At 45.2% G+C, this 11,943-nt stretch overlaps 1 protein-coding gene and 1 long non-coding RNA gene across 2 annotated transcripts in view; one reads left to right on the top strand and one right to left on the bottom strand.

Annotated features, from left to right (window-relative positions):
- Nucleotides 1-42: 42 nt before the first annotated feature.
- On the bottom strand, nucleotides 43-6,989 carry LOC132451223 (uncharacterized). The gene is made up of 3 exons (XR_009523997.1): nucleotides 6,654-6,989; nucleotides 719-794; nucleotides 43-583 (listed from the first exon to the last, which is right to left on the bottom strand). It is a non-coding gene; the product is annotated as an uncharacterized LOC132451223 (long non-coding RNA).
- A 575-nt stretch (nucleotides 6,990-7,564) lies between these two features.
- Nucleotides 7,565-11,943, top strand: part of cacna1hb (calcium channel, voltage-dependent, T type, alpha 1H subunit b) — a 48,091-nt gene continuing 43,712 nt past the window's right edge. Inside the window, exon 1 of the mRNA XM_060072839.1 lies at nucleotides 7,565-7,824. Coding sequence (XP_059928822.1) covers nucleotides 7,655-7,824 — 170 coding nt within the window. The 5' untranslated portion in view covers nucleotides 7,565-7,654. The remainder of the gene's footprint in view (nucleotides 7,825-11,943) is intronic.

Raw genomic sequence — 11,943 nt, 5'->3', positions numbered from 1 at the left:
AATTTCAGTAAAACTGAGGCTAATTTTAGCTCAACATCTTTTGTCAAATCTCTAGGTTCTTCAAAAGTTGGTTCATCAAATAGTAAATCTTCATTCAACTCAGTGTCACTGTTACTTGAATCTAAAGCAGAGGGATTGACGATTGACCTGTGAACTATTCCAGGTTTTAAATCTCCAACTGTACACACTTTGTGTTTTCTCCATTTGTGAGTGTGAAAACTTCCATATATGTTGGTTTGATATGAACAATCAACATACATACAAGGAACTGATTCATTATTCTTCAAATGTTGGCCAATGTGGTGAAAAAAGTCAGTTTCAGTAGAAAGTTGCGAGTACCCACAAACGTGGCACTTCAAATGTGAGATCTCTTCTGTTGAGGATTGCTGAGAAAAGTGGTTTGTAGAAAGATGCTTCTTTAAAGCATTCCATGTTTTACATGAAAATGGACAGTTTTCATATAGACAGAGGTAAGGATGGTGCCTTCCATAATGTTGATGATCTAGTCTATAATGCTTAAGCAATTCAGATCTTCTGGTACATGAATAGTCACAGTCCTTGCACCTCCACATTCATCAGATACCTGAGGAAACAAAAGAAGAAAAAAAAATTGAGGGACAAGCGAACCCCCCCCCCCCCAAACAGTAAAAAGTGAGAGTCTCCAAACAACTGTTCTAGGGCGTTTGTCTGTGTCTCTCTGCTTCTATCTCTGTCCTACCTTAACAGCAGCGATGATAAGGTCGTGGCTGAAGAGATCTTTCCACCGATGATAGAGGAATGTGATGATATCCTAGCTAGAGTGAGTGAGAAAGACAGTTTGATTATCTCATTCTTTGTAAACATAACAAATTTAAATATTCAAATCAATGACAGATTATGATTTAACTTTAATGCAAACAATGTACTGTTGGAGACCTGTGTGGACACCCATATAGAGACGTGCGTGTATGTGTGTGTTAAGGCTGAAGTTACCTAACTATCTGTTTAATCTATGTTCGTAGTACAGTAACGTTAGCAATGTTTCTCATACATAGGCTTTACCTGGGCACCTGTCTTGAGTTTAACTCTGTTTATTTTAATTAATGTCTGTGAAAAATTAGGTTTCAAAATCATGAAAATAACAAAAACAGTATTCTCTGCTCTAGGCGCTAAAAAGCAACTGAACAGCCTGGAAAAGAAACTGAACCGCCTGGTTCATGCTGAACTCCCTTATAAAAGTACACAATTTAAAACAGGTCTTGTTTGAGTAGTCTTAGGGACAAGCAACATGGATGATATTTATAAAAAAATAACATTTTGTTGTTATAATTCGGCACCTATTTTGTAGGCAAATGTAGACTTATTTCAGTAAAAAAAACAAAACTTAAATGACCATGATGACTGACACACACACACACACACACATTTGCTAAATAAATGTATAATAAAATATAATTAACTACCCACAGAGATCTTAAGAATTAACATATGAATAAGTATATGAAATTATGTTTAAAGTCATGGAACAATAAGCAGTATCATCTGCTCTGAAATGCTGGAGGTGTGTGGAGATACTGTACTCTGTCAAGCTGCCTGCAGAACTCCCTTATAAAAATAAGAAAAAAAAAACCATTTACAACAAGCCTTGTTTAGAGGAGTCTAGGATAAACAACATAGATAATATTGAAAAGATAACATTCATTAGCCACTTCAATGTAATTCGGCACATATTCTGTAGTTAAATGTGGACTCATTTCGGTAACAATGTAACTTAAATGACCAGTTACCAGGCGATCCATCACAATCATCGTTGCGTTAATTTGACGGTTTTTTTCAATGGAGTTCAGTATTGACGTTACTCACGTGGAAGGAAATTCCCATCAAACTATCAAACTAGTCAGTGCAGAGGGGTATTCCATCAAAGTAGCTAACGAAAGCGGCTATTAGTTGATTAAGCCTGGTTAGAACTAGCGCCAACTTCTACTTGAGGCTAAAGCCGTTCCATCAACGCAGTTCAGCCGCGCCTTGCTCAGGTTAGTTCAAGCCAGGCTAACGTTATCCTGGATTACGCGCGTTCACGAGATATGTAACCAGCGTTGAATAAACCGTGAATGTCGAATCATCGATCAAATGTCCGAAAATGTCCGAAAAGGACCGAGCGGGATCTTTTCCAGCGGATTGCCATAGTATGGCAAGCAGAGTGTGCCACAATTCGACTTCAATGAAACGCGTTCTGGAAAACCGGAACGCGTTCTGGCGCGCGTGCTGGCGTTTCAGAACGCGTTTCATTGAAGTCGAATTGTGGCACACTCGGCTTGCCATACTTGTGGAGGTCTATGAGGAGTACACGCATATAATAACTCAAAAAGGGAACACCGTAACCAATAATAGAAACAGAGAGGCTGCCTGACACAAAAATCGGCGATCTGTTGAATGCATGAGTAGTATTAAGCGTAACATATTTTAATATAATATTGACCATGGATTTTAAAGCAGGTAGATAGTCTCGAGTTAACGTGTCGGACTTGCACCCGGTCGTCCGGGGTTCTATCCCCACGCAAGTAATAGTAATATAGGAAGGATTACTAGAGAAATCAAATAACTTTTCATGCCAATTATTTTCCATTTCTTTGAATATTCTTAATTAGGGAATTAATACAATTAATAAAGGTTATTACAAAATGAAGCCAACGCCAAGAATACTAGCATTAGTCTGGACGCGAACTCGGGTCGCGCATATCACTCGCAGTGCTGCTAGACCATTCACCCAGCAGCTGATTAGTGATCACGCGATAATACATACATTTGTGTGAAAATGTGTTGTGAAAATAGCCACAGTTATAATAGATATAGCAATTAATTGAATTATTTAATTTGCATCATTAGACCCTTAGTGAAAATATACGCTGTTTGTACTTTATATATGTACATCTATGACAAAATTGTGAGGACTAGTTTTGGCGGAACCTTCTGATGGTAGCCTACAATTGTTGCTGACAGATGGATTTCTCTGAAACACCGCTCAAGTTAGCCTGACAGTTAACCTGCTCCCGACCAGGTTAGTTTGGTCGGATAAATTGCCATGGTTACTTAGCGGAAATTCCCTTAAGTCATATTGATGGAACGCAACTCTAGCTGAAAGAAGCCAGCCAACGCTGATTGGCAATAGCCAATCAGCGTTGAGCTTGACCCGACGTCACTGGCAGAGAGTAGTGAGCTTGGACAGAAGCATACGGCCGACATCTTTCTTTATTCTGTGTGGAAATAGTAACATAGTTACGCCATTAAATGCTTTTATGGAAACATTTTTAGCGAGAAATGTGCATTTTACTTTCATAATGTTCGCTCGGTGAATGTGAAGGATGTTTGGTTTGATAGTTATGACGAAGAGGGAACGCTCCGTTCACTTGCATGGACAGAGACTCTGGTTACTAAGCAACCTCAACGTCTTGGCGGACTATATATCTGCTGATCAACACTACGAATGCTGGAAACACAGCAGACACACCATGTGAAGTTATTTAAAACGATTATTGTTATTTATATCCGAGATTATTTAATCTAACCCGATCTAAACTCTATCACCCAAACACGGCGGCGTTTGGGTTTCCTACCTCGGACTCCAGCGCAGCCATGTCCATGGCAGCCACGGCCGGCAACTTTCTTTATTCTGGGTGGAAATAGTAACATATTTACGCCATTAAATGCGTTTACGGAAACATTTCTAGCGAGAAATGTGCATTTTACTTTCATAAGGTTCGCTCGGTGAATGTGAAGGATGTTTGGTTTGATAGTTATGACGAAGAGTGAACGCTCCGTTCACTTGCATGGACAGAGTCTCTGATTGCTAAGCAACCTCAACGTCTTGGCGGACTATTTCTCTGCTGATCAACACTACGAATGCTGGAAACACACCAGACACACCATGTGAAGTTATTTAACCCGATTATTGTTATTTATATCCGAGATTATTTAATCTAACCCGATCCAAGCTCTATCATCCACCCAAACACGGCGGCGTTTGGGTTTCCTTCCTCGGACTCCTAAATCCAGCGCAGCCACAGGCTGGGGGGGGGGGGTCTCATCTACGCGCGTTACGCGCGTATCTGACCATTTTTGACACAAAATGGTCAAGCAACATTTTAGCTGCGTTACGCGCGTACATGGTACGCGAGGTACGCGCTTGGTGTGTTCGCAAAATGGTGCTGTGCCGATTTACAAACGTCGTATACGAGTGAGAGTATTTAGAAATACACTGCAATAAAACCGCATACCAATGTCAAATAAACCACATATTAAATGAGTTTCACTTATATTACCTTTTAATTAATGTTGAGGTCACGTTACATGGTTCTTGCACCATTTTTAAAGTCAAATTTAAGACTTTTTAAGACTTTTTAAGACAAACACATACATAAATTAAGACCCAAAAAATTTCAGAAAAATTATTTGATAGAAAAGGTGTGTATAATTGAGTCACTTATCGATCAACCGTAGCCGTAGTACTAGCAGTAGTGGTACTCTTGCAAAGTTATCTCGGAAGCGCGTGGACACGACGATACGCGAACACATTAACGCACCCGTGTCACCCATAGTCACCCATGACCCGTCGCTTAGCAACCGGACACGCTGGGGTTGATATGTTACCGGACTACTGTAACTACTAGTACGGAGTGATAACAAAGACATGAATCAGGCAATAAATCCACCGTCCTTGACAGCGGTCAAGTTTGGAGTGCGGAGTGGACCAAATGCGAACTACTGCAGCTTTCCTAAGTTAAACCCCAAACTAATCGGAATAAGTTTATGCATGTCGATTATAGCAGACTACACCACCTCTTCTGTAGCCGAATAGAATTATATTACGAACAGATAATTGTATTCCGATTGAGGCGTATTATATGATCCTTTTCTATTCCGATTGAGCTGTTCTTCCGCTGATCTATGCGGATCAGATGTGTCCATGTAAACACGGCTGACAGTGAACACACACACACACACACACACACACACACACACACACACACACACACACACACACACACACACACACACACACACACACACACACACACACACACACACACACACACACACACACACGCTTTGAAGCCGAACTTCCTTATTCGAATATAATGCGAATATCAAAAATAAATCAAAATTCAAACGAATATTAGGCAGCCCTTAATATTCGAACCTGTTATGGCAGGCCAAGAGGGAGAGCGTCGGAGAACCCGACGCAGTCTACTCATAATATTGTAATGACCACGGAAGAGGCATTGAATGAAGTATTGATTAGACAGCGATTTATTAGATACCTAATAAACCGTCGGAACACGCAGGACCGGTAACCATAGCAACGCCGGTAAACAAACCCCGCGAAGCCCAATCCAGGTCTTACTGAAGGAATTTAATGGTCAAAATATTATTAATAAATATTCGAATATTAATATTAATAAACAAACAAACTTCGAATATGATTTTTGGCAAAAGGTCAAAGCCCGTCACACAATTTAATAAATTTACTGTTTGGAATACTTACATTAAAATGATCCAGCATGAACTGTGATCCATAGTACCGCGATAAGACATGGCTGTCAGTGTCGTCCGTGGGCCAGTACCTCACATGGATATCCATCTGTTTGCTTTTAGTGGTTTTGTTCACTCATCGAACATGAGGACGTACTGTTTATCGTTTACGCTGCGTGACAGCTCTCTTTTTATGAAAGATGCAATCCCGTATTTGGCAAGATAGGCCGTTTTGTTTTCACCGCAGGTGAACGACTTCGCAAACTCAGAATCTGGGAACATATCAGCCAAGACGTTACTAATGTCCTCGTTCGATTTGAAGGAATTATGTCTGCTCACCGTGTGGAGAACCCACAATACCTCTGCCTTCTGGGTTTCTGGTGGCGACACAAAGCCGGTTAACGCCGTCTGATGTGAAGTACTAGCCACGGATGCTGAACTTTTCAGTCCACTTCTTTCAAATAATACGGGCATCGGTGTAGTCCCGCTAGCTGCCACGGAGTATATCGGATATATTTCTGCGACCTCATGTGGGACTCAAGAGCTTTTGCTCCCATGGTCCCTAGTATGAATGCCTTTCGGGATAAACGACACCTTGCCTCGTCACCTGCCTTCTCCAACCACCCCCGAAACGTATCCTCCTCAAACCATTTCTCATTGAATTTGCACTGTCCCATCCTGAAAGTAGCGCAAGTTGGCCCAATGATGTCAACCGTCACTAGCTAAAAGTAGCGCCAGCAAGCTAGCCTACAGACGCAGCTGCAGGCTGCAGATGCAACCGGCCCCCCGATGACTGATGTCAACGTTAACGTAACGTAACACTCCTGAAAATGCCGTAATTAAAAGACGCATTAGGTGATTTGTTGTGCGCGACAATTTCCCTTAGTCTTAAAAAAACCTCTGCAAAATTTAATACCTAGAGCAAATTTACAGTAAATTTAAGACAATTTATGGCCTTAATTTTACACAAAAAAAATTAAGACTTTTTAAGACTTTTTAAGGACCCGCGGGAACCATGCGTTAGCTACACTAGGCTAGCTAGCAAGCTACATTTAGTTAGCACCTACCAGAGAAATAGCCAGTGACAAACAGAGAAATAACAGCATTAAAAACAGCAGCATATGATTATTGTTGTTTTCACTTACCAGAATATAATCCGTAAAATGTGGATATGATGCTACCAGTCTCTCTCTGGCGCAGGAACAGGTCCAGGTCGGTTGATGCCGCGTGGTCTCTGCTCAAGTTTAGTTTTATGTGCGAATGCGCATGTGCGGCGAACCTATGCGTAATCCTAAAATTATGCATTTGTCAAAACAGAAATGTCTTGGTTTGAGCTCTTTGCGAAATTTAATGTAAAAATATTTATTTTAAACAATTTAATAAATGAAAAAATATTAATTGGAAAAGTAAAACAAATAATATTAAACTGCATGGAAGGACAATTATAAATTGGATGAAGTACAGCTCGAAAACATTTTTACAGTGTAGATTAATCTAGATTATTTTTGGAATTAATCTAGATTTCAAAAAATAATCTATGCCCACCACTAATATATATATATATGTGTAATAAAATATAGATAGTTCATCTCATATTCTTACTGAAGGGATTCCCACCTCCTCAACACCTTTAATACGGAGTAACGAGCAGACCATTTGATCCAGAGCAAAGTCCAGTAGGGTCTGGGCCTGCAGGTTAAATATCTAACATCAGGCAGCACATCCGCGTGTGTTAAGGCCGAGGCGTCTGACCCAGGGAGCCTACAGCTAGACCGACCTGGGTCAGACGCCGCGTGTGCTAAGGGCGAGGCGTCTGACAGAGGGAATCTACAGGTAGACCGAAGACACGGCGGCCATCAAACCCAATACCTCTCCAAAGGGAGTCGATCACCATCACCTCAGCTCTATATCCAACCCTCAAAACTAGATATTTTCTCCAGAACCATGACAATATTTGATATGCTGTGTCTCTGTCTGTTTCTGTCCGTCATTGTGTCTGTCTGTGTGTGTCTCTTTGTGTGTGTGTGTGTGTGTGTGTGCGTGCGTGCGTGCGTGCGTGCGTGCGTGCGTGCGTGCGTGCGTGCGTGCGTGCGTGCGTGCGTGCGTGCGTGCGTGCGTGTGTGTGTGTGTGTTTCAGGTGGTCTCCATGGGCTTCTACCTGGGGGAACAGACCTATCTGAGGAGCAGCTGGAACGTCCTGGATGGCTTCCTGGTGTTCGTGTCCCTGATTGACATCGTGGTGTCCATGGCAGGCGGGGCGAAGATCCTGGGCGTGCTCAGAGTGCTCCGGCTGCTGCGGACACTGCGCCCCCTCAGGTGTGGAGGAAGAATTGCACCTCATTTACACTCTGAAACAGGATGTAGAACAAGCTAAAATGAGTTACGTATGTAACTACGGTTCTATGAATTCACACATGACCGGGGATGACGTCGGGCCGCCCGTCTATAAGCCCACGTCACTCTCCAAGATGTCCCTTTAGAATCTTCTCGCAAAATTCCGAGTGACAGAAAACTCTGGCGGTCATCCAGAATTCATAGAACTGTATTTACATACGTAACTCTCGTTCTATTTCATTCTTACTGTGCTTAACACTGGATGACTTTTACCAATCCTGTACCCACCTTTTAGGAAGGGCCTGAGGGTTCCTGCAAAACAGCTGCAGCCACTGTGCGGTGAGCCGCTACATTGACCGCACTTAGAGACACTCCTCATAGTGCTGCCAAGGAGGTTGAGACACTCCTCTTTGTAAAAAAAGATGGGTTGGGCCACAGTGCCACCCCTGTGCCATCTGAGTTCCAGCGTATACACTGTTAACTCACTGACAACGCATTAAGCTCACTCACCCGCTTGGCTGACGCGCTCGCTAGAAGAAAGGCAACCTTTGCCGACAGCCATTTCAGTTGCACCTGATCCAGGGGCTCAAACGGGGGGAGACGGAGGGCTCTGAGTACCAGAGGTAGGACCCATGAGGGAACCTTGATAGCCCGTGGGGGGTTTCTCCACTGGGCTCCTTTAGCAAAAGAATGAGACCCTACCGTCTGGCCATCAACCTTAATGTGCCTGGCTGAAATGACAGCCACATAGACCCTTAAGGTGGAAGCGGATAGCTTCCTTTCCAGGTAGGATTGCAAAAAATGCAGTATCATTGGCACTGAGGAACACTCCGGTACCTCTCTCTGAGCCTCACACCACTTCACAAATATCTTTCACCTGTTAGCATGAAATGCCCTGGTGGAGGGAGCCCTTGAGTCTATGATGGTTTGAACTACCTCCTGGTCACATGCCATTATAAGTGGCCATGTGGGTTTGGCCCCTCAAGGGCCAAACCCACATGGCTGCAGGCACTCTGGTCTGGGTTGCCAGATGTGGCACCCCAGCTGTGAGAGCAGGTCCCGCCTCTTCGGCAGGCACCATGGATCTCCATCCAGCAGTCTGTACATTACTGGAAACCAAGGTCTCTCTTGCCAGTTTGGGGCAACCAGCAGGAGTCTGTGGTTCCCCTTCTGAACTCTGTGTAGGGTTAACCCTATCAGTGGAAATGGCGGGAAGGCATGAAGGAGCTGACACTGCCCTGGATGTGCCAAGGCGTCCTGTCCCATCAGACTCGTCTCTGACAGAGAGAACCAGAGAGGGCAATGTGTTGTGGACTCTGAGGCAAACAGGTCAACCTCTGCTGTGCCATATTTGCTCAATATTGCCTCTACGACCTCTGGATGGAGTCGCCACTCCCCCGACAGAGGTTTCTGGCATGAAAAAAAGTCTGCCACCGTGTTCTGTGGCTTACGGAGGTGTATTCTGTGGAAGGTACATAGTTCTGAGGCTGGAAAAGTAAGGGAGAGCCAATACAAGGAGTCGCTGTGCGACCTGTAATGACTGAGCCGACCTTGTGCCCCCTTAGTGGTTCACATTGTAGACAGTTGACTTGTTGTCGCATCGTACCAGAACATGTCTGCCCCTCAAATATGGAGAGCTAAATAAATAGCATGGAGCTCGAGCACATTTATGCTCTATGTCCTGTGCTGCGCACTCCAGAGCCCTCTCACCGCCCTGTGCTGCCACACTGCCCCCCAGCCAGAGGGCGAAGCATCGGTCACCACCACCTCGTGGCGTGAGGGTATCGAACCCAGTGTCACACCTTTGGCAAGATATGCCCTGCGTCTCCAGGGTTGTAATGCCAGGAGGCATTGACTGGACGCCCTGACTTTCTTCGATCCGTGCAACCTCGGAGTGGAGGCCATTGGTCCAAACTTGGAACAGGCGCAAGTAGAGGCGGCCCAGTGGCACTATTGACGTTACTAACGTCAACATTCCCAACAGCCTGAGGAAAAGGCTGTACCTTACCATCCTGTCCTCCTGAAAATGAAGGAGGATCTGGAGGATGGCCTCTACCCGCCGCTGAGGCGGGAAGGCAAGCATTTGGACGGAGTCCAGGGTTATGCCAAGGAACAGTACCTGTTGCCTGGGTATTAGACAACTCTTGCCATAATTGACTGTAAGACCCAACCTTTCCACATGGCCTAGGAGGGCTGCGGTGTCCTGCTCTGCCCGTCCCCGGGCCCAAAACCCACCCTCTTTTTTTGGAATTAAAAAATACACTGAGTAAAACCCACCTTGCTGTGTCTGAGGATCTACGGGCTCGATGGCCTTTTTCTCCAGGAGGGTGGATAACTCCTGGCTGAGGGCCTGTCGCCTTGTGAGATCGCTGACTGTAGTCAGTCTAATCCCCCTGTAAACTGGGGGCCGGCGTCGGAATTGGAGATTGTACCCCTAGGAAAGCGTGGCCACCACCCAAGGGTCTGTAGTGTAATTTCCCCAGCAGATGAGTTGCTGCTCGGCGAGCGTAAGTGTAAGCGACGACATCAGCCTACCAAGCTCTCATGCAAGGACGTGTCACTTAGACTCTGCACTGAAGTATCTGCACTGGATGATTGCAAGGACTGAGACAGGGCCAGTATCAAATGGGACAAGGAGTTCCCGATGTGGCCCATATGTGCTGCTGTGTCATAGCACTTCGTTAATAGGTCATCAGTGATGCGACACTGTGGCCTGGGACAGCGAGCGTTCGGCCTCAACACCTCCTCTGGGGCCACAATGGTCGGCCCTACGGCTGGCATTCGGTCAAGTCCATGCTTGCTGGCATTCTGCATTGAAGCCAAGGCCCTGCTGTCACTGGTGTGATGAGATAGAGATCTGGGGTTTGACCAGCATCGGTGAAGTCCTCAATATATGCCTGGGAGGGAGGCACAGAAAAAGTATCTTGTGGCAGGACACGCCTAAAGAATGCACTAGCTGGAGCAATTATTGCTGGAGCCTCATCCAACCCTAAGCGTGCCAGTGCCATTCGGACCACTGGCTTAACCGTGGCCGGGGAAGCTTCTGAGCCTGCCGTAGACCAACTTCCTACATGCTGGGAGCAGTCTTCAGAAGTCTGGGTAGAAGCCTCTACCTCGCCCTGTCCCGGCCTGTCTTCATAGAACTGGCTACAGGAAGCCCTCGTAGACAGGGCATCTCCGTCCCATTCTGGTGTGTTTGGAGCTTCAGCCTGGGGGTTGACCCCTGGGTTGATGCCAACCTGACTGGCTGAAGGTTAAAGAGCAAACTCTTTATCTCAGCTAACTCTGACACTAGCTTGTCCACTTTGGCAGCATAACCTTCAGTCTTCCCATCCTTCTACCTGGTAGGGGCAGCCCTGGGTGGGGAGCGTACTCGTACCGCTGGTTCTCTTCCAGGCGGGGGAAGCTCAACTTCAACCTGAGGTCCTTCCACCTCGGCTAGTCTTGCCACTTTCTGCCCATGTGGCATGAAACTGCAATTCATACACTGATCGTCGGACAGCCCCTTCCTCAGGTGGACCGCACTGAGGCATGCAGGGCATTCATCATGTCCATCTAGGGCTAGCAGTGGAGTCATACAAGTGCAGCAACCATGTGAGCCCCACATGGTGGGAATTAATGTAATTATTCTTCCTACTATCCAAAATAGTCTCTTTCCAGAGTGAAGTACTTACTACTGAGCGAAAGCAACGATCAGTAATAATTCAACAAAAGGGCAGCAAACTGCTCAACGTAAGTTTTTATTTTTTTCCTTTCAAAATAAATGTGCAATTTATTTTTCTTTGATGAGCGAAAACACTCGTCAGGGAGCCTCTAATTACTGAAAACCAAAGTTGCCACAAAGTGCAGCAAACGCCGGTACTGGCAATATCAGATGCAGCGAGGGCAAACAAAACAAAGCTTAAGCTGGTGCCAAAAACAGCCTCCCCTTAACTTACTTTACTCTAACACTAACACAGAGAGAATACTTACCTTTATGGCGCGTTTCCACTGCAGGGTGCGGTACGGTTCGGTTCGCAAAGGTGCGGTACGGATTGCGTTTCCATCGCCAAAAGTGGGCGTGACCCGGACTGAGCCGTACTCGTTTTGCCCTCGTCTTCA

Source organism: Gadus macrocephalus, chromosome 2, assembly GCF_031168955.1.
Source record: "Gadus macrocephalus chromosome 2, ASM3116895v1".
NCBI lineage: Eukaryota > Metazoa > Chordata > Actinopteri > Gadiformes > Gadidae > Gadus > Gadus macrocephalus.
The sequence above is the reverse complement of the archived record's forward strand: the minus strand, read 5'-3'. Positions and strand labels throughout refer to the sequence as shown.